This window comes from Cryptococcus neoformans (genome assembly GCF_000091045.1).
Source record: "Cryptococcus neoformans var. neoformans JEC21 chromosome 10 sequence".
Taxonomy (NCBI): Eukaryota; Fungi; Basidiomycota; class Tremellomycetes; order Tremellales; family Cryptococcaceae; genus Cryptococcus; species Cryptococcus deneoformans.
In genome coordinates, this window is record NC_006679.1 from 1,041,094 (window position 1) to 1,066,796 (window position 25,703).

Genomic DNA, 25,703 nt, shown 5'->3' on the forward strand with positions numbered 1-25,703 from the left:
AAAGTAACGAAGATGGTTACCCTTATTCTCTAATCATCATTCATGCTGTTCAGCGGACTGTCCTCCCCACATATTCACGACAGAGCGCGTGGCATACTGATGAGCGGTATGTACCTTTTAGCACAAATTGCTGCATTCCTTGGTTGGTTACTGGGGTACGTCTTTTTCTCTCTTGCTTGGCGTGTCGGCGCCTAACCTCCATCTTGTCTGCAGATCCCAGACTAGCCGATCATTGCCACCGCTCTCCATTACTTCTCAATCAGAGCTCTCATGTGGCTCCATATCGCATCCCATCACGTCCGGATATGTGCATCTTGAAGGCGGGAACTTGTTCTTCTCCCTGATTGAGGCCAAGGAATCTGCGAGAAATAACGGGCTGGTGATTTACTTTGAAGGTGGACCGGGAGGAAGTGCGATGGATTACCCTTTCCTTGGTGCCGGACCATGTCAGCTTACTCCCGAAGGAGGGACTATACTCTCGCCTGCACCGTACCCATGGACAGATCATGCCAATCTCTTGATCCTCGAATACCCGATTCCTACCGGATGGTCTTACAACACTACTTCCCATATACCACATGATTCGTCTGCTGGCGCTGCTGAAGACTTTGATGACTTTCTTCAAGCTTTGCTTCACCATTTCCCTCAGTTTGTTCATCAACCATTGATCATTAGCAGCTTGTCATATGGAGGAACAACGGCCGCTCACATGGCGTCGACTGTGCTACGTAGGAACCAGAATGCAGGGATGTTTTCCACCAGGATCAAAAAGCATATTGATCAGTTAGTACTGGGTAATCCCTTTGGCGATGTCATGACGGTCATGTAAGTTGATCCCTTCGTAGTCTGCATTCGTAATCTAATCAAGCCAACAGATACCAAAACCTTCATCATCTTTGCTACACCCCTCCAGCAATCCTTCCTTCCTCCTCTTGTGAAACACTTGAATCCTACCTTACCCCATGCCTTGACCGTCTTGCATTCCTCACGTCTGAATCCACCTCGCATCTTTCCACTCGTGAGCTCCGACGTGAGGCTGCTAAATATTGCGCACCGCCATTCGAGTTGACTTGGAAGGACGCAAGGGTAGACAGGTATGACAGTCGCAAACCGCCTTGCTGGCCAGTAGACACTTGCTGGTGGTGGAACGATAGTTTGCGAGCTTTGATGAACAGCGATGAGATGAAGGAAATCGTAAGTGTACATTTGCATACCAACATTAGATCGCTCACTAACTCGAGCGGCAGTTTGGTGTCCCGTCTCATTTGACTTGGAGTTTCCTGGGCCTTTCTAGCTTGTATTTCTATCTTAATGCGGACAAGTAAGTTCCATTCTCGCCTCAAGGGATACGTGCTAACACGTCATCTCACAGTATGCAAGCTGCACACCACCTCCTCCCTGCCGTCATCGACGCTGGCACCCGCATTTTTGTGTACAGCGGTATGAATGACACTATCCTCCCATATGAAGGTTCACTCGCCTGGGTACGCCCAAAATGTTCTCTTGCCACCTTGCAACTAATATTTTTGTTTAGATGTCCCGTATCCCTTCTTCCCAACTTTCAGCATTCCGCCAAACCCCCATCACCATTCCCCCATCGGCGGAGCCATCAGAAACAGCATTCAGAGGTATCGTCCATAATCCCGGAGGCGCCGTAACGCTGTATGGTTTCCCAGATGCTGGGCACATGGCGCAGGTAGATCAGCCGACGGTGGTTTGGAAGATTTTGGAGAATGCTGTGAAAGGGGAGAACTGGAATCCACTTGAAGGGTGGTGGTAATGGGAATGTCAAATGTATGAACATGCTCGGCCCGCAACCCACTTTTGGACTGGATGGGGAGTTTTGTTTTATAGAAGCCGGATAGAATACATGTCATATGATGTGGATAAAATACGTACGATACACATCAGTCATGTTCCTTAGCAAGATAGCGAAACGCCTTCCTCCGTAAGCCCAGTAGGATTTTTAATCTTTTTGCACATCTTCTTTATTCCCCAGCAACCCACTCAACAATGTAATAATCACAATAACTCCCACTCCCACGCCTACACTTACTCCCACAACCCATTTCCTGCCCCAGATCCCTCTTCGTCTCAGGCCTTGCTCAACACCAGATCCGGTGTGAACCCCCTCCCGAACACATTCTCCCGGCGTCCCATTCCCACTGTAAGCTCGGGTTTCTTCATGGACAATAGAATCCCAAGCAAGGGTGGGAAAGTATGATGAGATGGATTGACGCGCTTGCCAGTTGGGGGATCGATGGCCTAGATGGGGGGATTGTCGAGGACGTGGCGCTGCTCTTTCTTCTCTCTCTTCTTCCCTTCCCCTTTCTTCACCTTCATCTTCATCTTTCAAATTCCTTGATTTTCTCCCTAGGCGCATAGTCCACTCGCCAGTTGCAGTTGAGAATAATTCTTTCCCAATATTAACATCACCATCAAGACCAAAATCCAGACCAAGACCAAACCCGCGATCAACGTGATCTTCTCTCTGTTCAGATAGCGCCCCTTGCCCGAGAGAAGGAGAAGAAGCATCCGAGTGTGTACAGCCCAATATTTTTCTCAATCCCTTCCCATCCGCCTTGGACTTCGTTTTCGTGTTGCCCTCTGACATAGTCATAAACATCCTCCCTGGACCAGTTTTCCTTCCTTGAAAACCTCGATCATGACCATGTCCCTTTTTTAATGGTGTAACATGTGGGACTAATAGATCATCGATTTCCTCGGGGAATACGATTACTCCTTCTCGTTCTTCTCTTATACTTATTCCTACCCCTGACAGGTTTTCCCTCCCTCTTTTTGGTATCGATATCCCGAGCCCATTCCTCGTAGCTTCATCGCTGTTCCTACTGAAATGCGGGGTGGGGTGTGATTGTCCGTATGATCCAAAACCAGGACCAGAATTGTCCCCCTCTTCATCGCTCCCTAACTCGGTGAACACATCCTCCCGGCTTTTCATCCTTTCCAGCTTTCTTGAATATTGAAGTTGAAGACGATGTTGCTGCTTTAAACTTGAGCGAGTCGAGCTTGCAAGGGGAGGCGTGGAGAAATGTTTCCTCCTATCATCTTCCTTGCTTGTGTGATTGATCGATGGGGGGTAAGGTAATAAGGAGGAACGAGTAGAAGGGAGCTGGGACACAAGACAACGGTCCCCGGAGGGGTTGGAGAAGGATGATCGTGTAGGGCAAGTTTGGTGGTTAAGCCAGGGGACAAAAAAAGGTGGATGTGGCTTTATAGGACTATCGCCAGTGGTAGTGCAAGATGATGAAAATTGTGGTGATGGAGTGCGGGTGTGGCGGGTTGATACAGAGAATCGCGAGATTTTGTAGGTCCTCTTATTATGGGATTTAGAGTTTTTGGAGCTTTTTGTGGAGTGTTGCGATACCTATGAGATAAGACGGCGATGATTAGTTTTCAACCCAAAGAAGAGCGGAAGCAAGGGAGAGGGGGTGGGTTAGAAAAGGACCCACACGTTTACCAGATTTGAGCATCTTTTCCAGGATGACTGTCCGGCCTAAGAGCATCTCCAAATCTCCTTCATCTTCCCTTTCAGCGTCTTCACCTTTTAGGATTTTGCGGGTCGAGGCCGCATTGGTTTCTTCGTACTTTTTCATCTCCCACCGTTTGGCCAGGATGTATCCAAGGGTGATCGTTGAGCTTCGTTTTGATGATTTGGTCGAGATGTTTGACTTTGCAGATTTTGTTGACTTGGATGTGGATGAATTCAAGGAGAATCCGGAAGTAATAGACTTCTTGTCCTGCTTCTCGACATCGTTTCCATTGACAATTACGCTCTCCCCAGCGACACCTACATTGACATAGACATCGACGTCCTTGTCCGGAACATGGTCTTCCACAGTTGGTGTGGCCAGATCAGCCGTACCGCTGTACCCCGACCATGTGGACCTGGCGGAGGAACGTTTAGTACCTTGAATTGAACTTGGATCTTGGGTAAGGAAAGGGTAGAGTTTTGTTGCTGTGGTTGCATCCGTACAGGTAGCAGTGGGAGGCGAAGGAGGTAAAGGGGAATGGAGGAATAGAGGAGAAGCGAGAGGGGAAGCCAAAGGAGATATCCGAGGAGGAGGTTCGGCCCAAGGGAGATTTGCGAGAGCATTTTCAAGACGTTTAGTCCTACTCCCACTCCCATTCTCGGGGACCTCACCGTCGACCGTTGCTCTCGCCAACGTCGAAGCAGCTACCAACCCCGCAAGGGAAGACAATGACGGTTGTCCCAAGACGTGGTGCGATGCGGCCCTTGATCTGGTGGCTCTCACTGCGGTAGTTGGGTAGCCGGTCTCGGTGGTCCCGGTTTCGGTTTCAGTGGTAAAACTTGCACTTGTGGAGGAGCAAGAGTAAGAGGAGCGCGAACGAGGGAGAGATTTGGAATCGTCATCTTTTAGTTGGGTCTTCGCAAGCGGTGCCATGTTGGTGGGGTTCCTATGCTGGCGATATTATAAAGAGAAAAGAGATAAGACTGAAGGCATTGGCTGGGCAGTTGTATAAGGCAAGGACGTACCTGGCATGCATGAAATGGCCGTGATGGGGTTTGTGATGGAGAGTCGTATCGAGAGGTGTATCGATGCTTCGACCTGGTTGCCTTCGTGCCTAGGCATCAATTCTTCCTAAACCGCATCAATTGTAAAGTCGAGTAATTGGGGCTGCTAGGGTCAGAGCAAGATGAAAAGACGGAAACATGCAAAAGAGCAAAGGTTAGAGAGCGGTTGCATAGGCCATGTGGATACGAAGATGGAGTATTTTCGAGTTGTGTGTATGTCAGCGTGATCCGGGGAGATGGGAGATGAGGAACACGGCGGGGGTGTGTGATGGGAAGGGGGTTGCGATCTGTGCGTGATTGGAGTGTGGATGTGTTACAGTGGTTTGTTCTTCGGCCACTGATCTCGACATTCTTGGGTTGGTTATGTTACTGGGAACTCCAAGATGTCAGTCTCTGATATAGCGGATATTGAAGACCGCGATGTGATAACAGTATGATGGCGCCAAAATGAGCGAGAAACTGGATGATTAATTAAGCCCCATGCTGATCATTGAGTTTCGTTATCTCATAATGACATCATCACATCATCAAGGCACACCATCCTTGGATCCCGCTGGGCAAAAAGGCATTTCGGCCTGTCTTTGCAATCATAAACCGCCCAAATCGTGCCGGTTTGGGCCAGCAGCAAATGGAACTTCCCAGCCTTGTCTCTCATTTTGGCATGATGAATTGGGAATCGTATCTTTTCGATTATTCAGACTGGCATTATTGGCTGGAAAATGAGATTGCGTCCCGTTTGACGTTCCTGAGATCAGCTTGCCGAATTTAGAAGATCACTTCCCACGCCAAGATATACATTTGTTTGATACAGTGAATAAATTATTAATTTCAACCCGCTTTCCTGTTCTATTGTCTCTCTAATGCGCCATAACTATCTCACCCTCTCCAGATCTTATCTTTGTCTCTTGAACCCTGACGACAAGAGAAAAGCAAACTGCGACTCAGAACGCAAATAGCAATGACAGAACATCGCCGCCCATCACCGCCTGCAACGTCAGTTCCCCAGAGACATCACTCTGTCAAAGGTTTGCAGCGCCGAGGAACTTATGGCACAGAGAATCATTTAGTATTTCATGAAGATTTTCAAGAGGAGTGGAAGCCGCTGAGAGTCAGGGAACTCATTCGACCGCTTACAGTCAGGCAGGTGAGCCATACGTTCTGGTTTTTTGTGGTATTCAAACTCAATTGTCAACGATTACTAACCGACGTTGTACAGTGGATTGAGGGGGGCAAGATTCACCGAGAACCCATCTCTCGTGAAACGCCTCGGTTTGAACTGTTCTTTGATCTGTTGTTCGTAGCTATTATCCATCAACTGGCTGATGCGGCCATAGGTCAGTTTAGAGTCGTCGAATCGCAGGAATTGTGTTGCCTGACTGTTCACAGAGGAGCCTGGAGGTCGTTCTGTAGCTCGATTCATCCTCACCTTTTGGCCAAGGCAAGTTTTAGCTTTAATCTCACAACTGTACCCTTAGCATCATAATTGTACTCTTGCTGACCCTCGTTCAAAGTTGGAGTGTCTGGGAAGAAGCTCGAAAATTCGCAAACCAAAGCGGAACTGACGATCTTCTCCACAGACTCTGGATTCTGATCGGCATGATGACTCTTATTGGGTATACCGCCAACGCTTCTGCCATTGAGCTTGAACCTACAGGGGAGGAAGAGACGGTGGATCATTCGGCTGTACGGGCCGCCGTGGCGTTTTGGTTGGTTATCAAACTTACTCGAGGTGAGTTTGGGTTTGGCTGTTTCTTCTTTTGTATCTCGTTCCTCGCTTTTACAAGCTGATAGTTGCACAAAAGTGATTGTTCTGCTGTATTATGCCTGGAAACTACCCAGTTTCAGAAACGCACATCTCTGGAAAGCAGTCGCCGTCCTTATCCCCATGTTTTTCCTTCTAGTGCGTCGTAATTTTTCTTTCTTCCCCATCCTTCGTTTCAAGGAATAACCCCTCTAAACATCTCAATCAGCCTCTCATCTGGGTAACATCCCGCCCCGCCCAAATCGTCCTCGCCACACTTCTTATCGTCGTCGACGTCTGCCGTATCGACCTTCTTGTGCTAGCTATCCGCGGACAGATATATGAGTTCCAGCAACGTCGGGCACAGGGGAAGAAGGGCCTGGGAGTTAAGGGGTGGCACAGGATGCCCGATTTGCCGCAGGCGTATAAGGTTCCGGTGACCAATATTGAGCATGCAGTGGAAAGGTTGGGAGCTTTCGTCGTTATTGTGGTGAGTAATCTCCTCCTCGCTTCCAGGATGATAGACTTGTTAGTGGGTAAAGCTCATTTTTTGAATGATGGATGTAGCTCGGTGAGATGGTGATGAACCTCGTTTATACGGCGGTCAAGGGTGAAATTGGAGTCTCCCGCCAGTATGGAAAAGCTGCTCTTGGTCTCATGGTCGCTTGGGCAATCAATTACCTGCAAGTCTTTTCTTCTTCTTATTGAAAATTGAATATGGTCACTGAGTAACTGACGAGGCTTGGCGTATCCTTGCAATAGGTACATGCTCCCTAGCGAACCTAGCGCCGAATATGAGCACGCTTTGCGACACAGTTGGTTTTCCGGTATATGCTTCACTTTGTATGTTCCCCCCTCTCCTCCTCTCCCCTCCCTCACCTTCCCTGGATGGTTCTGGCTAATCAAACCCCGGGATTAGCTTTCACTGGCCTCTCTGCGCCGCACTTATCCTTGCATCGGCCGCTTCTGGTAAAATGGTGGCCAATGACGAAGTCGAGATCGGAGTACATTGGTACTGGGGTAGCGGTGTTGGGTTTGCAATCATCTTTATGGCGATATTGGATTTGACGCATCAGGATTTGGCCCCTGGTCAGGCGAGGATTCCTCGTGTAAGTTTTAATTTCTCCTAGACTACACTCACTCCATCTTGGACAGAAAATCTGATAGCTTTAACAGGTAATTCGTGCTCTTCTCGCTCTTTGCGCTGGTCTGTCTCTGATTCTCTTCTCCCTCGGCACTCAGCACATGCCCTCCACAGGCGTCCTCGCTATCACAGTAGGTATCACTTGGTTCCTATTGGCGTTTAACGTTTTTGGTATGCTCCCGAAACCGGGGACGGTTCAGAAGGAAGAGCTGGAAAGAAGGGAAAGGCAGGAAGAGCAAGGTAGAGGGGTTGTGGTGCAGGATTTGGATGGGAGAGCTGAGTTGGAAAGTGGTGGTGGAGTTGGAAAGCAGAGGGAAGAGAGAGTAGAGGAAGGAAGATTAGAGGAGGGAGGAAGTAGAGGTTGATATATCATTGTAAGTATATTAATTACTCTATTGGTTTTGAGCACTGCAGGTAGGAATAAAATCTTTCGATGGTATGGTCTATGTAAACTTTGCAGCAAAGCTTTCATAGAGCTTTATAGGCTTTATGGTTTGACATAGCAATTGTTCGATGACTATAGAAAAGAAGAGAAGGATATAAACTGCAGCCATTTCCAGTCTCCCATGTGTGCAGCGCCGTCGTCATTCTTCCTCTCTATCTCGACGTATTCCCCAATTAATGTCCCATCTCTTCGCTTCTACTAGCGTTTTCATGCACCCAATTTCAAAAGCATTCAGAACGCTTGGGATAATGTTGGATGATGGGTAATGTGGGTCCCCGAGGTGATGTAAACGAAGAAAAGGGGGAAAACAAAAGGTCAGAGGCGGCGTACGAAGTTGCAAAGGTGAATGGGAAGCTTTCTCGAAGGCAAGGCTATCGTTGTTTAAGATCTGAGACAGATCCTTAAAATCAACCGATGAAGAGTGACTCGAGAAGATCTGCTCACATCCTGACCTTTCTCTACAGCGGCGGGGTTTCTGATTATCTACGAATACATTATGTCTTCCTTATCATTTCAGATCTATCTTTCTCCTGCAGGATGAAGTACCTCACATATGTAGGCAATGTCTGCTGCAGATCTGGCCCAGGTTCCTCTCCTTTGTGCAAGTTGAGTTATATGGCCATAACTGTTCCTTGGTTGTTTCTTTCAGTACTTGCACTTTGAAAAGAAGAGTAATGAGCTGACTGTCGGGACTTTTGAAGAAAATGGTAGTGGGAAGGTCAGTCTTTTGTTCTTTGTACCGAGGACGACGATCATAACGATACCAGTACATAGAGTGGAAGAGACGAGAGATATAAAAAGATATATATATATATATACAAGACTGCATAAATCCCAGTCAGCCCGGTCCCTCGAAAACGCTTGATAGAACACGCCATATATCCTCCATTTCATTTCACGATGCCCCGTTCAAAATTCGCACCTGGAGAATGGCACCCCGGTGGAGTCAGTCATCGATTTCTTAGTAAATCTTCCATCTCGGGACCAACCACTTCTCAGGTAACTCAGACGGCGACCCAAGAATCTCAAGCTTCCACCCACAATACAAACGATGTGAACACTTCCGATTCTGAATGGCATGTCGATACTGAGGGAAGTATATTTGGATCTAGTCCTCGACAAGGACGAGAAGGATCGCAATCGACTAAAAAATAAGGCTGGGGCGAGATTGTTCTTGAGGGTCCGGCCAGCGTGAGGTTGATAGGGTAGGTCTGAGGGAGGAAATTTGGATTCAAAGAGATGAGGTCTATTGATTAAGTTGAGGGGCGCGCATTGTGTAGAGTTGGATAGAAAATGCGAAGGTATCACGAGAAATGAGTAAATTTGCCCTAATCATGATGTGTCGTCTTGCTCAGCATTACATGTACTCGTTATGTTCCATCACCGAGGACGATGGAATGTAGATGTAACAGATTCAGTTTCCATTCTAAGTCGTCGAACGGCCCCGTTCTGTCCACATCTATACCTTGAACATTCGTAAATAATTCCTTTGACGTTCAATTTATCCCTGTGTACCTGAATCATCTGTCTTTCTGTTGCGTTGATTTTTTCAGGCGTCACTATTCATTGCAGCTTCATGGCCCCTTAATCCCGTAGTATTCCCCGTCCACCGTCCACAAACCTACATCTTCTCGTTGAGATAAGTCCATCAGTTCTTTAGTCTCAGTATGCCGAGGCGAGAGAAAGAAACGATCTGTAGACTCCGGAAACCCAGCAAGATTACCATGCACGTAGATAGCGATACCCGAGGATAAAAGGTAGAGAAATCAGAAATGAAAAGAGGGAAAAGTCCATACATGGTATATCTGGGCCAAAACACAACGATTAGACGATTTCTTCAAAGATGATAAAAGTAAATGAATGATATTGACAGGGAGGTATTACGATACAAGGATAAACACCAAGAACTAAATCACCATCAGCGTCTTCCTCTTCCGAGAACAAAGAATTCCGAGGACAAAGAATGCCAACAGCAAAAGAACAAATGGACTTACAAAGATGATCAAAACCCCAAAAATCTTCAACATCAACCACCTATTACTACTCACGCTCGCATAATACTTTAACAGCTCCCTCTGCGCACCCGAGACGTTTGCGGCGATATCTGTCGTATCTGCGTCGATCCGCTGGACTGTCTCGCGCTGTTCGGCAACCATTGTTGCGAGTTGGGAAAAGATGTTGCCGAGTTCGGCAATGGTAGATTCGATGGATTCGATGGCGGTGGAGCGGGATTGTATGTATGTGTCCTATAAACGAGAGAGTGTAAGCGAGTGGACGAAGCAGCGATCGGGCGTGGATTTCGTAGGCGGGGTGATGGCACAGGCATGGGAAGGAGTCTCACACGACTCAAGTGAAAACGAAAAAAAAACCCACCTGCTGCTCGACCAACTGCATCTGCTGATAGTCGCCTCCCATTCCAATCCCGCTCTCTCCTCTATCCCCATCAATATCCAGAGCCAGGAAGTCCTGTCCTTCCTTCTCTCCCCTTTTAGAACCTAGGTTAGAGAGGGAGGAGCTGGGGTTGGGAGTAGGCGTGTTGGCGCGGGATTTTCCTTTGCGATCTCCCGGCTGGTTGAACAGAAGCGAGTCTAATAAACGATGATCAGCGGAGAGAGGGTAAGAGGGAAGAAGTGACTCACTCTCAGCAGGAGCCAGCACCGAGCTTCCCTGCGCGGTATGCATAAACTGTTCTGTTCTATCCTTACTGGCCTTCATATTCTGTGTCCTCAATTCCAACACATCTTTGAAACCCATTCCCATATTCGCCAATCTGCTCTGCAGAAGCATCACCACATTGCTGTTATGCTCCTCCTCTTGTTTCCCCCCGTTGCCCTTCCCCTTACTTCCCGAAGCGGCGGAACCACCCTTACCCCCCTTGGAAGATTTGATGTATGCTTGGAGTTGGGCAATTTGGGAATTCAAAGAAGCAATATCTTGTCGGATGATGTAGGTTAGTTCAGAGATTTCGACAGGACGGTCGTCGAAAAGGGTTTTGCGCTTAGCCACTGGAGGTGAATGTTAGAGTCGCGATCAATGCAAGTTCCGCTCGTACTCACATTGTGCCAGTTTTTGCAGCTTCAACGTCGTCGCATTAATGTCTTTTGCTATTCCACCCGCCATCTTCCCGAACTCGCTCTTCGCTCCAGTCTGACCTGGACCATTCGATATCAACGGCTGTTTCGCCTCTCTATCTTGCTGTTTGCCCTTTGCCCTGTTGGTGGTGAGGGCTGAGCGTGACTTGATAGAATTGAGTGTGGAGTGAAACTCTGATGTTCTGTCTTTGGGAGCCATCTCCAGTGGGTATGTATATGTACAAAAATAAAAGTGTATTATGAAAGTACAAGGAACCGCCGTGGAAAGAGAGAATGGAGTGACACATCAACAAGCGTCATTACGTAATACATACTCCCATAGAAGATTCCCCTACTGCTCTTCTTATCTTCGTTTTCCAACGAAAACATCCATCTCGACATCCACAAAAAAAACAACTCACGAGTCACAATGTCCAGAGCATCCCAACCAGAGCTTAAAAGTGGGTCAAGCCATCCATCAGAGGGATAACGGCTGACGGCCTAATGCGCGCAGAATTCATGGACCGCCGTCTCTTCCTTCACCTCCAAGGCGGTCGTCAGATCTCCGGTGTTCTGAGAGGCTACGACATGTTCTTGAACTTGGTCGTGGACAGTGCGTTTGAGGAGCTTGGTGGAGGACAAAGGAAGCCTTGTGGCATGGTGGTGAGTATCATTCCTGAGAACAAAGCCAGTGCGCGGATGGATGGATGGATGGTTGGATGGATGTATGAGCCAGGTTTTCAGGCCGGAGTAGTATGCTTAAGGGGGACGGCGGATTATCACAAATAATACCGCAATCCTTCGGAGTGTGAGGTTCTGAGTGATAGCTGGCGCAGAGTGACACCGTCAGGAGGGCATACGAACAGAGAGCTAACGTCTTTACGACAGGTCATCCGAGGAAACTCTGTATCCGCCATGGAACTATTAGATAATCAACGTGTCTAATCCTCCCTCCCATCCAATTACCTCCCTATCAGCCATACTTTTACTCTTTCTTCAGCTACTTTCGGCACGACTCGACAGACGGTCACCTAATGTTTGATTGGGGTAAGGAAGAGGGATGGATGTTGGGTTAGAGAGGAAGGATGAGGACTGGAAGAAAAGATGTAGGAGATAACAAGGAAAGGGAGATGTGTGTAGGATACTGTGACGAAACGGGTACTGCACTTGTGGATGAGGAGCAGGTAGCGTTTCTTCATTTTTTTTTGTTTACAGAAACAACTTATGATACTTTGCATATCGAGCGAAAGAGGAGAGGCGTACAGCGTACGCGCTTGGAGCTTCACCAGAAGCACCACTTTTCATTGAGAACATCTCCTGACCGGCCAGCATTAAAGTGCTCGACTTTTCTTTCTTGATAAATCTTGAGAAGGTGCACTCACTAATATCCTAGAGGAATTGCTTAGAAATTACAACAGTCAGACATAAGTGCGCGTGCCTTATATCACAGAGAAATGGGCTATTAAGAGGACAGTCAGGAAGACAGAGAACAAGATATCCGACGTCATAAAATAGCAAATCCGAGTCAAGATATGTGCGCATCATGATATCGAAGCCTTCTGTAGATTAAAGAAGCCATTGTGGCTGACCACCGGTACATCACGTTTAGTGCGATAAATCTACATCATGTGACAATTGGACATAACCTGCCTTGTCCCTTATTCCCTCTATCTTCATTAATCGGTCTTCCCGTTGCAATGCATGTTACGCCTTGGTCAAGGACGGAACCGAAGAGGGAGCCAGAAACGTCAATCTCGTTTCCGACTTGTATTGGCGAGCTACCTCTGTCTTGGTATTATCACCGATCCTGGAAGTCTGGGATAGGGGGTTTTTGTCGCTTTTGATATAGTTTCAGAAGTGCAGTGGTCGTAGTGATCTTAGCAGCAGAGTCGTCCTGATTGGCTCTTCAAGCTCGCCATTTGCCTAAGGAGAACTTTCGAGTCAGCAATTTTGTCTCGTCGAGATTTGCGTGTTTGGAAATGTGAATTGTGGATCAAAAAGTTCTTTGATGTCATTGGGAAAATATGCTGATTCAGGATCTTGCAAAGAATTCTTTGTATACTTTACACCCATTCCTACCCACCTCTTCCGTTATGCGACTGAAGCTACACTCCTGTTTCAAGTCCGCTTTTCTTGAAATTTTTAACCCTCGGAGTTAGAAAGAAGGAATGGTAGTCTACAGGATTGGTGCAAAAGGTGAGAGCAGCTCAAAGAGCATTCAATGGACAGTCTAGCGGGAGTTGGGACATCAGGAAGAGAGAGCAAAAGACAGAACGAATCAACAAATTCGCAAGGACGGCAATGGGATTTTAATCAAATCAAAGGGACAACCACAACGGTACGACAGTAGGCACATACGCTGTCGTATATCTGTATGAGGTGGGTCTGTCCTTTTCTTATCATTTCAAAGAGTAGCACCGGTTTAGCATAACAATCGAACTTAGTAGTACGACACTCGACTTCCGCTACAAACTTTCCCTTCCCTGACGCCTCGTCTTCCCAACTACCTTTATCCTCTTTCGCACATGTTTCGTGATATCCTTTCAGTTACGACCCTTCATTTCCTTCCGTTATCCACTTTCTGTACGTAGAAGATCTCCCAGTTGAGCTCAGATTTAAGGAAGTTGCTCTAGGGTCGCCGTACGAAGATGAACTGTCTGTGACCTTCTGGGAACCCTGCTGTGTTTGTGTCTCGCTGGCCTGAGATGTGAAGGCTTGGGATGTGGATGATGTGGATGTTCGATCAAGAGCGACGCCTCCCCTCTGCCACTTTCCGGGTTCAAACTTGGTGCCAGGCATGATTAATAACGTCTTCGTTTGCGAGTATCCCAATGAAATACGATCAGGTTGAATTAAATTGATTCCGAATAGGATCATGGTAAGTAAAAAGACCTTCGGCCCTCGCTAACCGCCCTCATATATATATTCACTTCATTCCCTTCACCTATCTCCATATTCTCCTTTACCCATTGTCCAACTGTCGTCAAGAAATGACGAGAACTATCTTAGGCCAAGGGTGAAAGGATAAACACACGATTAGGAAGCGGATAAAACAATTTTAGGGATTCGGCCGAACTGAAAGAAAGAGGGGTTGAACGAAGGCTGCCCAGTTGAAGTAATTTATGAAGCGCCAGAATTCGAGCCGTTCTCTAAAGGGTCTGATATGGAGAAGGGATATGAATATGAAAGCGGTAAAAGCGAATGTCAAAGGAAGGTGTTCGTAAAAGAAGGACGCTCAGATTGTAGGTAGAAGTAGAATAGTGAAGGGTGAACACAACGAACGAGTTTGAGGCTTTGTCATTGTGGGAATGAAAGGATCTGCGAATGGAAGGATTGGATCATGAGTGGTACATCCAGGGTAGCAAGTACGCTACAGTCATGCTTTGATCAGGTCAATACGGACTAAGGGTATACAAAGGTTGACACACGGAGAAAGCTTCGAGCGTTCGCAACTGTCGCCCCATCTTCGAGGACTCAGCTGAAAGACGTCCCGCGGCCCAGCACTTATGCACAAGGAAGAAGGTCATAAAAATGGAGTAAGGCCAAGCGCAGATGCGCGATGATCATGAAGAGTACTATGATGGTATGAGGTTGGAAGAGCGGAATAGAAGAAAGCTAAAGGCATAGGCGCAAGCAGAACACGACCGATATTCGCAATTGACGTGCAGTGACTGCTGCTCACAATGAGCTCTTCGTTTGCGTTGTGAAGAGAAGGCACTGTTTTGATATTTGAGCTTGCGTTGAGACATCAATGCCATACTGTACCCTTAAGAATTGCCCTCGAGAGGCATTGGGCGATTTGTCACATTTCATGATCACAATTTGTAGGAGTACATTATTATTATCATTATTATTCGTTGTCTTCTCCAACGAATTCATTCTTGCCGCTAATAATTTAATTAAAGGAGGGCTAGCATTCGGCCATGACCGCCTTGGAACAGCAGCCGTTTTTAGACTTCGTTCGGGCCAAATGTCAATATCACTCTCGGTTGTAAAGCTCGTCATCTCTTTTCTTTCGCATCTTTTTCAGTATTTTATAATAACAGCCATTTTCCTGTGTGCATCTCCATCATCTACACCTGACCAAATTACAGATGTTTAAGATGCCTAGGTTTGTCCAAACGTCCCCGAACCGCACACACGTATCAAGTCAACACCCTTCACTTCCTTTCTCGTCTGGCCTTCAAGGAGACGTCTCGAAGAAAGGATATGGAATCAGGCCGACTCAGACATTGGCGTATAGAGTCATTGAGTAAGACAGGAATGGTAACATTCTGAAAGGGCGGAGTTGTTAGCAAATATCTAAGGGTTCTCGATCAAATCAGTTCATTTTCCGCCCCTCGCAATACTCGATACCATTCCTCTTACGGTCCCATTATATTTCTCGGAAAAGCTTACCAACGTAAGTCAGATATACTCAGTGGGCCAGCAATCTGTCCCCTAGGTTGTTGATCGTGGCCTGGCCAAGACCGATCGAAATAGAATTAACCGCCGGCAGCAAGTATCGCAGCTTTTAGCCGTCTTATTATTATCAACAGAAAAATGCAGGCCAAACAACAAACTTTCTTTCCCCGCTACTCATCGGGGCTCAATCCCAATCGCCTATCCTTGTCCAAAGGCCCACCGCACGGTACATTCCAGCGGGGGACAGTCTCGATGCCGGCCTCTCCTTTGCTGGGGACGCAAAGTATGGGCAACTTTGGTAACATGGTCGCTACATGGGATGCTGTGAGTGCATCTACACTACTGATATTGACATTAAACGGCGACTGATGACTTTGAGATAGCCTTATTCGGCGCAAGAGATCTTCGAGTTTCCTGGCGGATTAAGTGAGAGTTTGTCTCCTCTGTTTCCACAACAAGTACGCCCGACCGCGCTCTTCTAAGAGTCAATCGATAAAAGAATGCTGACTTCTCTTTAGAATCCCGTTTCCGATACCAACGCATCATCACAAGCCTCTCAACCATGGCTTCAGCTCTCCAAGTCGGCGTCGCCTCAACTCGATGCTTTTCATCCTCAACCACCACAAGCCTCTTCTTCATTCCTCGGTCAAAGTACATTTATGATGCCAACATTAACAACTACTATGACGGACTCCCCTTTCCACCTTCATCCCAAAGATATGACTTTGTCGAGCGCTTCTTCTCTTGGGTTAGACGGGGATATGAGGTGTATGAAGGATTCAGAAAGGTATGAGGGGTTGAGGAAAGAGACTGTAGATAACGGAACGCAAAGGAAGAAGAAGAGGGCGCAAGTGAGAGTGGCCTGTACTCATTGTCAGAAGGCCTGCAAAAAGTGTTCGAATACTAGGTATGTTTTAACGTTCAAGCCCTTTGTACGCGCTCTGCTGACCAAGCGACGCAGGCCATGTGAGAGATGCGCTAAATATGGCTTACCAGATTGTGTCGACTCCACACGGAAGCCAAGAAAGACGGGTATTAAACGGTGCATTTAATAATTTTCGATGAAATGGTCGTATGCTAAGATCAGTACAGGGGCCCGTATAAACGTCGTCCTTCTAAATATACCACGAACGTCGGCCCTGATACTTCTGATGCCAACTTACCGCCAACCCATTCTCAACCGCAATCTCAGTTTAAATCCAACCTCCTTCAACCGTTCCAACGCAACAATTCCCAGCTACCCAACATGCATCGTCCTGCCTGTACGGAGAACGGGATCCCATCCTATCCTCCCGGTCCGCGGCTCAACTCTATTTCAACAGTAGATTCGTCGTCGTCATCGACGTCTTTACTCACACAAGCATTGAGTGCCGCGTTGACCGGGCCGCGCTGGGTAGACGGCCGAAGAGTCTCTCTTTCTGACCCATCACTCGGCCCTCTCGGAGATGTAGGGGGAAATGGAGAGCCAAAGCTCAGTCCGATGTATCCACGCACGCCTGCAGGAACGTTCCCTATGGCGCTTGGGGTTGCTGGCGATCCATTTAGTCGGGCTGTGAGTCCGATACGGCAGTTTGGTATTGTGGGTAGTAAAGGTGAGAACGGGGGACATGAAAGGCGGAGGGGCGACAATGGTGGGAAAAGTGGGGGACCTACTGACGTCGACTTGCCGCAAGTACCGTCTCATGGCCGACCTTCGCTTTCTATAACTACCACTCCCCCCTTTGTACCGAATACTGGTACCAATACGAATATGAATGGACATCAGAACCGCCAACGATACAACCCTAATCCTATCCACACACCTTCCACTCTACATTCTCCGTCTCCGTTATCATCTCAGCCTCAGCCACAATCCCAAGCGCATGCGCATGCTCCACCAGGTACGATGTCTTCGATGTATATCCCGAGCAAGATTAGGAAACCCAGTTTATGGACTCTGATTGCTGCGGATTCACGAAATGGTAGTCCGGCTCCTTCCCCTCCTCCTTTCGACCTCTCTCAACCGCAGCCGCAATCGCAACTTCAAGTTTTCGGTATGCGAGGGACAGGCACGGGGAAAGGCTTGACGAATGGGAATGGGAATGATAGTCCGACATTGTTTAATCAGCCGATGGAGATGGATCAGGACTTTGAGCCTTGGGCAGGATGGGGCAGCGCTACAGTTAGGAAGGATAAAGATGGAGACGAACGTAGATCCTTTCATGGGACGAGCAGAGGTTCGAGAATATGGGGTGACAGCACGTCTTACAAAGATGCCCGTCAAGAAGGGACGATACTGAGCGGAGAAATCCATTCACATACGTCAGGACGAACACGAGATGGAGTCGAAGCCGGTACATGGGGCGCGGGAGAAAGTGTCGAAGGCGTCGGGTTGAACGGTGGGATGTCCGTTGGGTATGGTATGCCGTTAGAGGGGTTGATGGGGTTTGACTTCAAATAAGTCATCTACCCATCTACTTTTCTGACTTTACTTAGCACGGAAACACGAGATGTTTTATTAAAAATGGCTCTCCAAGCCTACAAAACTTCTATGAAATTGAACATTCATTACAAACAGAATTCCTCTCCGCTGTCGTTGGGAAACGAGAAGGGGTAATTTTGAGGTTTAATCATGTAAAGACTTGATGAAGCATGTCGTTTCGTTGGTGTTCCACGCTATGCTGCTTGTCCTTTTCTTACTGTCATGTCTTCTATCCTGCTTGTCGCCCCCTCTCTTCGAGCATCTTTTCCTCTCTTGGCCTTGCGCCGTGTGCCTTATATCTTATGTACAGCATGGTACGCCTTGGGACTGTCAAAAGCTATACCAAGAGTTGAGGCAAAGCCGCAGGGTTCGCAAGGTTGAGACAAGGAGCAAGACCGAAGATGGAAGGATGAACACAAAAGAGCAATGATAAAGGGTAAAGGTAAGAGACAAAGGGGAGATGAGAGGGGGCGAAAGAAACTCCTTGAGAACATCTAGCGACGAGATAATAAACACCGTTCGGTTCAACGCCCCAAGGAAACGTAAGGGAAATTAAAAGTTGGATGGTAGGGATGTTGAGATAGATCTACCTGCCGTTAGCATAAAGAGTAAGCAACATCAAGAGTTGAAAGTCCAAGGATGAAAGCTCTCAGAACGAAGGAAGAAAATGAGAAGAAATGAAGAGAATAGAACCAGCCAGAAATCAAAGACTCCAGAATCAAGAGTTCACCACAGAAAGGGAAAAGTCGAAAGGTCATAAAATGCAATACATCCCCTTGCCTAAGAATGGGCTAGACCGCTTAACGAGAGACGATACCGTCGAATCGCTGCTTGAACCAGGCAACAGTCCTATCATCTCCATCAGTCACAATTCCCGTTTCCAGAGTAACCCCGCAAGGCTTGAAGAAGGGAAAGATTTGAACTTACTGCTCAGGCCTGACCCTGTGAGAAGCACCGACCTTGCCGACAGCGTGCTTCCTGGTAGCAACTCGCATACCAGGTCGGCCCATGACGACGTAGAAGTCCATACCGAAGATACCAATTCCGGGGTCGTACTTGATACCAAGGTCAATGTGCTCCTCGATACCGAAACCGAAGTTACCGGTCTGGGAGAAGTTCCTAGAGAATGGGTTAGCACCAAGCTCTCAGCAGGGATAAAACAGGGAGAGGCAATGGGAAGGATGGGATGGATAGATGAATATTTTCACTAACCTCCTCCTCAACTCGTACTCCTTAACCTTCAAAGCTCGCTCCAAAACCTCCTCCGCCTTGGGACCTCGGATAGTAACGTGGGCGGCAATCTTTTCGTTCCTTCGGATCTGGAAAGATCGGATGGTGTATCGAGCCTTGGAGGTGACGGGAGTTTGACCGGTGAGTTGCTCAAGGACCTTGGCGGCACGGGTAAGTCGGTCACCAGATTCACCGACGGAGATGTCTTTTGGGGGCATGAGGATGCATTGTGGATAAGGGGAGAAGTAAGAGGGAAAGGGAAGGCGGGGGTCAGTCAAGTCGCGAAGGATAGATAAAAAGAAGAGGACATACTGATGACGAGCTTCTCGATTCGGAGCTCCTTCATCGGGTTGACAGCGGCAGTCTTCTCGGCCTAATTGAGAGTCAGTCGGTTGTTCTCCATTCCAAAGTTCCTTGTCCCAGTCCCAGTCCCATCCCATCTGATCGTATCCTGATCCCTTCCAGCATTTTGTCGCTCCCTTTCTCGCCCGACTTGACGCTCCACGCCCTTGTTCACTCGCGCTGCAAAACTTTCTCATTCTCGTTCTTCCACTGATGTTCTCGCGAAGTGGGATGGGACGAAAGAAGGGTGGACTGCGGAGCAATTTGACGTACCATTTTGGAGGATCTACAGTGGTTGGTGTGAGTTGAGAATGCAAAGGCAAGATATGAATTAGATTTACTCACGTAGCTTGATGTGTGAAGAAGAGAGGAGAGCGTGAGAGAGAAGATTCACTTGATCCACGCACCGCACACTTTCCGCCACATCCACGGCGAGGGCGGCCCAATACGCCAAAAACACGGAAACGCCGATGGCTCGGCGCGGTAAGGCCTGGAGTGTGGCACCATTGCCATCGGAGTTAGTGATCTTTGACAACCACGCAGGCAGTTAACGCCGACAGAATCGCGAGTGCCGCGGCCGGTATCGGATGCCTCCACTCTTTCCACGTGGGCGCAACGTGGCCGGGGCTGTCCGACGGGTGCTGGATGCGTCATGAGATTTGTTCCTTTCGTGAGAAGTCAAAGGACGGGTAGGCTTCTATCCCAGGCTTCTATCTCGATTGAATCTTCTATCGCAGGAACCAATTCGCGGAGCTATATAACCCCTCCTCCTCCCCCCTTCACTATAACAACGCACAATGTCGCAAGTGGTATACAGCAACGAAATGTCACAGGTGATATACAGCAACGACACCCGCTACCCCGGCCCACCCATCCACCCGCCGCCCAGGGAGATTACCGGTCTGCCTACCAACGAAGAGCTCGATGCTTATCCCAGGATGTTTGAGTGGGGTGAGCTCAAGGAAATCGTTAGTGAGTACGAATCTGCTGCCAATCCATCCTCTCGGTGCACTAACTACCACACCACAAATAGAGACGGGCACGTTAGAACAGCTCATGCGGAATAAAGAGATGCAATACAAGTATGACGTGTGGAGTAAGAGTATGAAGGCAAACTTTGGTTCAACCGGTATGTTCACTGTCACTGTCTCTGCCTCTTCCAAGTAGGACTAGGATCGATCGCGGTCTAGCTCCCCTCATTTCTCTCTCTTGCCATTCACTTTCCCTTAGTTTCACTTCCCATCTCGCCTTTGGTTTGGAACGACGAACAAGAGAGAGACAGAGAAAAGCCATGTGCTAAAACAGCCAGCTGATAGAAGCCCGGATAGAGAAATATCTCACTCAAACACGACTTCCGTTTCCATACACCCCTGTCAACTCGGATTCTGCTGCTGCTGCTGCTGCCGGGGGCAGTCAAGCGGCGGGCGAGGAGGAGATGAAGGGAACGTATGATTTTTCGACGAGCTTGGACCGGCCTCACGTTGACCATTCAACCTCCTCGACGCCCGGAACGGGAGCATCGACCCCAGGAAGCGGGAGCGTACCAAACTCGGGAACAACTTCTGGTGCAGGGACGCCCACTTCAGTCGGTTTTGTCTCCCTCTCGTCATTGAACCTTTTGGAAGCCAAGCTGAAGAAGAATAAATCTAAATCCAAATCCGATCGCAAACCAAAGGAAGAAGAAGAAGAAGTAGAAGAAGGGCATGAGCCAGAGTACCTCCGCTACGACCCTGCCTCTGGACTTGATGAATCGAAGTATGCAGTACTACCGAATGATTGGCCGTATTGTGTCCCGTATGGGGTGAGGCATTACTGTGTTTGGTCAAGAGTGAGTCGAGAAGAGTCTTTCTCCACCTTCTTGTCTTCCCTCGCCCACTACCTACCCGCTGTCACAGCGCCCCCACGAGATGTGGAATGAGCAAAGTTGATGACCAACGAGTAGGTACCCATAGCCCACCCAGATTTGGTAGACTACGATCCCATCAAATGGAGTAAGATTGAACAAGAAGGCTTGGGTGGATTCACCGGTGTTTTGCCGTTTTTGCCTGGACCTCGTGTTGCCTCCAGTGATGATAACGATAAAGGTAAAAGCAAGGGTCTTCCCACACCGCCTACACCGCTTCCTTCCGCCACTCCCACCCATTTCACAGCCAGCTCCGTCGCATCCGCATTGGCAAACCAAAACCCCGTCGGTCGCAGCTCCACCCACCCGGAGCCCCACGTCCCCCCGGCTGAAGGGTGGTACCCCCTCGACCTCACCCACGCTGGTCCATCCCTCCGCCGTTGGGCGGGTGTGACGTATGAGAGCGAAGGGGGACATGAAGTGGGGCGGATGGTGAAGGGGCTGTGGGATGAGAGGGGTTGGGAGTGTTTGTGGTTTGTTAATCCGCCTGTGAGTTGTCTTCTTTTCTCATTCTGATATGATTTCTCGTCTCTCGTGTTTTGTTGTTCATCCTTTCTCTTGCCTTATGTCACCCCATCACTCTCACCATACCCGTCACCCCATCACTCTCACCATACCCCTTTTCACCTTGGTCTTCCCTCTAATCTTTTTTTTCTAAGCTAACAAAATAACTGTAGAGACTCCAAAGTATACCCGGGTTTTCACATTTTCATGTTTTTGCAAGAAGGAAGACGCCAGAGGAGATCGATGCGGGAGAAGCTGTATGGGGCCGCTTGAACGAAGAGCGTAATGAGTGAAGGAAAGCGAGGCCAGAGAAAAGAGGGCGTGTGGAGCGAGAATAAGGAGCTCAAGTGCAAGAAGAGAACGAAACGTGAGATCGAACCTTTCATAGATGTGCCAAGAGAGTGGCCCGAGTGTTTCGACCCATTGTGATTTTTCTGTGATATAAATAACGAAATGATGAACTGTATATAGGTTAGACAATATGGATATGAATGTATTCAGGATTTAGTTCAGCAGACTTACCTTTGCCTGGGGTAAAGGATTGGACCACGCTTTTGATGGCGCAAATAGATGACTTTCGCTTGAAAACAGCACCATCGCTGTGGCTCATAGGACACATCCATTAAAGATGGATTATTTAAACCGAACCTAAATATTCATTGGAAAGTTCCGGAGATAGAAACTCTCTTACATTTCTATATACATGCTTCATTCCCTATAGAATAGCTTGGGTTGGTAAAGTGTATTTACATATATGGTCACGACTCTTTATACGAAACCGTTATGCCGATCGTACAGCTCGGCATTTCGGGATCGGCCGATTAGGATAAGATAAGGAAATGCCGATTTGTAGAGTGACTGATAAAATCACGTAATCCTGATCATGCTTGACATTTCCAACTGCTCCATTTGAGATGATCCCAAGAGATGAGCGAAAGACGTGAAGGAGATAAGGAAGGCAAGGAGTGGAAAATCGGAAGCTGCAGAATGAAAACAGAAAAATGCGTATGCGCACGCCTGACGTACTTGACGGGAAAAATCAGTCCACTCCCGTTTTAGAGCTTCGTTTACTGTATAGAACGATTTGAAAGTACCTTTCTATGTGCCCTTTCAATGACGCGAAGGGATGAGGGAATTCGCCGTCATATCTCCACAGAGCATTTCCAAGCATCGGAATTTCAAACACAATGCCCTTTCACAATGATGATTGCACACTTTATTGCAAGATGATATGCGCAGTGATTCGTTTATACAACAGAATAGAATATGCCCTTTACAATGATATCACTCTTCCTAACCTTCAAAACAACTTCCTCTTTCCTTCAGCCATCATCCCGACGTCCTTGCCCTGCTGCTCCTAGCCCCTTATTATGATAACCCAACCATCGCTCTTCCGTTCCACCTCCAGAGTGCAGACTTTCACGTTCTTCATCGTCCATTCTCAGTTCCCTGTCCTGGACTTCTGCACTATTAATCACGACGCTTGGTTTCGTTCTGGCTTGGTGATGACAAAGGTGATGAAGATGGACAAGGAGTGCTGTGCGGTCGAGGGGATGGAAAGGATGAAGCGCTTAGATTTGGAGTCTGCGTCTGGCCCTGGCTATAGTTCTGATCCTGATTTTGACGGGGAAATTTTGGCGATTTCCAGGGTGCAACCGCTATCATATTTTGCAAGCCGGATCTAAATTGGATTAGCTAAGGCAATTCTTCAAAACACAAGACACAATGATAAGGATAGGCAACAAGGCAAAGCCCTGGGACCAGGCGGTCTCCAGCACAGCACGAGATTACATTTTTGCGTGCGGTAGAGTTACCTTATCGCATTCTGCTCCCGCCCCGGACTGGCAAATAATAATCATGATAGACAGACAGCCGGATAGATGAACTGCATAACGAGGGACCAGATCACAAACACTCACAAATCAAAACTTGGACCCGTCGGACTTGCAATGATCTTTCGTTTCATCCTGTTCCTCAGCTTCATTCATCAAACACTTCTCTTCTCTCCCTCGTGTATCTCCCTCCCCTTCTGCGATTGGCGGCACGGGAACAGTTCCCCCAGCAGCAGCTCCCACCGTTTTCCACAAGTTACCCAGAAACTTGATTCCCCCTTGCACGACTTCGGGGCCGAGATATTCTTCTGTATGGGTTATTATACCTGATAAGGCTTTTTCTAACCCTCCTCCACCGTTGACATTGTCGCTGGGATTGGGTTGGGTGAGCATGCGTGATGAGGAGGAAGAATGACGGTGCAAATTTGTGGAAGACCCGCCAATAGTAGCGAGAGAAGAGGAAGATGGGGTGACTGATTCAGAGGTGGAGAAGGATGTTGAGGTCGAGGCTAGACTACCGCGCGTCCGAGGATGGCGCAGGCGGGAGGGTGATATAGGGGTTGCAGGTCGAGGTCGAGCGGCAGAGGATGGTGCAGCAAGTGAAACAAGGGAGGACCATTGGGCTTTGAGTGATTCGAGGGACGATTCTTGTTGTTGAAGTTCTGTTTAAAATAGGATCAGCAGAGCTCTCGAATACCACATCGTCACGCTCAACTGCTGCGTCGTTCTAGTACATCGGCGAGACAATCCCGCAAAGTATCTGCCGCCTTTTCTTTCGAGTTTCTCACCGCCGCCACCTCCATCATATAGCGTGACATACAACGACTAAAACACTTACCGTCTCTCAGCTCGTGCACCCGACGTTCTTTCTGCGCAATAAGTCGTAAGAGATCGGCATGTCTATTAAAAGACCGGAAATCAGCATGAAGGAACCGTCAATCTAATGTGCTGGGGAACACACCTATTCATGAATGTTTGAGGGTCAAGCGTTTGTGACTCCTCACTTTCACTGACCCTTTGACGGTCAGCTTCGACCCCCTCGTGTCTAACGTTGATCGAGCTCCCGTAGGGACTTTGGATATAGGCTCCCCTTGAACTATGAACGCTTTCCCCATTTTTCAAACCCATGGAACTTGCACTTGGTCTTCCTGCTGTTCCGGCTGGCGAAGGCGAATATGTAATTCCAGCTGGGTTTCCGATGACAGAATGTCGGATTCGACGAGGATTGTTAGTTGGTGTAGAGGGTATCGTTGTTGGTGTCAAACTTCGCACATAAGCTGCGGATACCGGTATTTCCCTCTCAATATCAAGAGACGACGTTCTCGGTTTCGCGACTAAAGAGAGGCGCTTGAGTTTGCTGGAGGGTAAAGAGGGAGGAGATGATGCGAGAGAAGGGGAGATTGGCGAGGCGGGAGTATTTTCGAGGTCGAAGAGAGGTGAGAGTTCGTGGGACATCGTGTGATTTGCCTGCAACAAGGGATGGGTATGAGGAACAGAGAACAGAGAAGAATAATGAAACTCGCAAGTCAGAGATGATTCAGTGATTTGATTGCTCGTCGTTTCCACAATCCGGTACGCGACGCGTCTGTCTTTTGCAACATGTTGTTACGTAATCTTCAAGATTACTAGCCAAGTGCCAATTCTGACTTCATTTTATTTCTCGTTTTGATGTACACACACGGTGCATTTATTTACATTGCACCTCTTTCCACCACTGTTACTCTCTGGTGTCGCCATAGAAATGGTAAATCGAGACACCATGTTTTGTATTTCCGCTTTTCTCTCCCGCACGAGCTTTTTCGGCACCCATAATTAATCGCTATCAATGGAACAGCGGTATTTTGTTCGTCTCATCATTCGTCCTCCCATATCGACTACGGCCCCAGTTAAGTAGTTTGAGTTTATCAAGATGACTACGTTAGCCATCTCTCCAGCATATATCAGTATCAATGTTCTCTTTTCCCCGGATTATCTACCCTACGAATACACCCTTCAGTTCATGCGGACACAAGCCATATCGCCCGGTGATCAATGACTTCAGTTCTACTATGATTTATCGACAAGATGATAT

At 48.0% G+C, this 25,703-nt stretch overlaps 9 protein-coding genes across 9 annotated transcripts; 5 read left to right on the forward strand and 4 right to left on the reverse strand.

The window, feature by feature from the left end:
- Positions 1-9: 9 nt before the first annotated feature.
- CNJ03320 (hypothetical protein) lies at positions 10-1,876 on the forward strand. The gene is made up of 6 exons (XM_567411.1): positions 10-155; positions 214-825; positions 876-1,194; positions 1,248-1,321; positions 1,373-1,484; positions 1,535-1,876. The coding sequence occupies exons 1-6, from the start codon at positions 43-45 to the stop codon at positions 1,778-1,780; spliced, it is 1,476 nt and encodes a 491-aa protein (XP_567411.1). The 5' UTR covers positions 10-42; the 3' UTR covers positions 1,781-1,876.
- CNJ03330 (hypothetical protein) lies at positions 838-4,603 on the reverse strand. The gene is made up of 4 exons (XM_024658002.1): positions 4,517-4,603; positions 3,471-4,442; positions 1,233-3,385; positions 838-1,162 (listed from the first exon to the last, which is right to left on the reverse strand). The coding sequence occupies exons 2-3, from the start codon at positions 4,422-4,424 to the stop codon at positions 1,967-1,969; spliced, it is 2,373 nt and encodes a 790-aa protein (XP_024513632.1). The 5' UTR covers positions 4,425-4,442; positions 4,517-4,603; the 3' UTR covers positions 838-1,162; positions 1,233-1,966.
- Positions 4,604-5,376: 773 nt separating this feature from the next.
- CNJ03340 (expressed protein) lies at positions 5,377-7,884 on the forward strand. The gene is made up of 10 exons (XM_567413.2): positions 5,377-5,699; positions 5,772-5,889; positions 5,942-5,993; positions 6,067-6,284; positions 6,358-6,455; positions 6,526-6,786; positions 6,864-6,979; positions 7,059-7,139; positions 7,216-7,405; positions 7,473-7,884. Exons 1-10 carry the CDS (start codon positions 5,514-5,516, stop codon positions 7,803-7,805), a joined length of 1,653 nt encoding a protein of 550 aa, XP_567413.1. The 5' UTR covers positions 5,377-5,513; the 3' UTR covers positions 7,806-7,884.
- A 1,800-nt stretch (positions 7,885-9,684) lies between these two features.
- CNJ03350 (integral membrane protein sed5, putative) lies at positions 9,685-11,196 on the reverse strand. The gene is made up of 5 exons (XM_567414.1): positions 10,942-11,196; positions 10,525-10,890; positions 10,259-10,473; positions 9,880-10,131; positions 9,685-9,792 (listed from the first exon to the last, which is right to left on the reverse strand). Exons 1-5 carry the CDS (start codon positions 11,174-11,176, stop codon positions 9,766-9,768), a joined length of 1,095 nt encoding a protein of 364 aa, XP_567414.1. The 5' UTR covers positions 11,177-11,196; the 3' UTR covers positions 9,685-9,765.
- Positions 11,197-11,337: 141 nt separating this feature from the next.
- CNJ03360 (hypothetical protein) lies at positions 11,338-12,585 on the forward strand. Its single transcript, XM_024658003.1, has 3 exons — positions 11,338-11,417; positions 11,471-11,619; positions 11,845-12,585. The coding sequence occupies exons 1-3, from the start codon at positions 11,387-11,389 to the stop codon at positions 11,899-11,901; spliced, it is 237 nt and encodes a 78-aa protein (XP_024513633.1). The 5' UTR covers positions 11,338-11,386; the 3' UTR covers positions 11,902-12,585.
- A 2,366-nt stretch (positions 12,586-14,951) lies between these two features.
- On the forward strand, positions 14,952-18,089 carry CNJ03365 (hypothetical protein). The gene is made up of 5 exons (XM_024658798.1): positions 14,952-15,684; positions 15,744-15,818; positions 15,879-16,267; positions 16,322-16,402; positions 16,453-18,089. The coding sequence occupies exons 1-5, from the start codon at positions 15,499-15,501 to the stop codon at positions 17,798-17,800; spliced, it is 2,079 nt and encodes a 692-aa protein (XP_024514475.1). The 5' UTR covers positions 14,952-15,498; the 3' UTR covers positions 17,801-18,089.
- CNJ03370 (60s ribosomal protein l11, putative) lies at positions 17,934-19,759 on the reverse strand. Its single transcript, XM_024658004.1, has 6 exons — positions 19,739-19,759; positions 19,667-19,679; positions 19,364-19,424; positions 19,034-19,256; positions 18,749-18,940; positions 17,934-18,670 (listed from the first exon to the last, which is right to left on the reverse strand). Exons 2-6 carry the CDS (start codon positions 19,667-19,669, stop codon positions 18,622-18,624), a joined length of 528 nt encoding a protein of 175 aa, XP_024513634.1. The 5' UTR covers positions 19,670-19,679; positions 19,739-19,759; the 3' UTR covers positions 17,934-18,621.
- A 359-nt stretch (positions 19,760-20,118) lies between these two features.
- On the forward strand, positions 20,119-22,282 carry CNJ03380 (cytoplasm protein, putative). Its single transcript, XM_567417.1, has 5 exons — positions 20,119-20,365; positions 20,427-20,522; positions 20,722-21,221; positions 21,336-21,785; positions 21,974-22,282. The coding sequence occupies exons 1-5, from the start codon at positions 20,191-20,193 to the stop codon at positions 22,091-22,093; spliced, it is 1,341 nt and encodes a 446-aa protein (XP_567417.1). The 5' UTR covers positions 20,119-20,190; the 3' UTR covers positions 22,094-22,282.
- Positions 22,283-23,034: 752 nt separating this feature from the next.
- Positions 23,035-25,140, reverse strand: CNJ03390 (expressed protein). Its single transcript, XM_024658005.1, has 4 exons — positions 24,594-25,140; positions 24,471-24,532; positions 23,720-24,294; positions 23,035-23,481 (listed from the first exon to the last, which is right to left on the reverse strand). Exons 1-3 carry the CDS (start codon positions 25,085-25,087, stop codon positions 23,723-23,725), a joined length of 1,128 nt encoding a protein of 375 aa, XP_024513635.1. The 5' UTR covers positions 25,088-25,140; the 3' UTR covers positions 23,035-23,481; positions 23,720-23,722.
- Between the last annotated feature and the right edge of the window lie 563 nt (positions 25,141-25,703).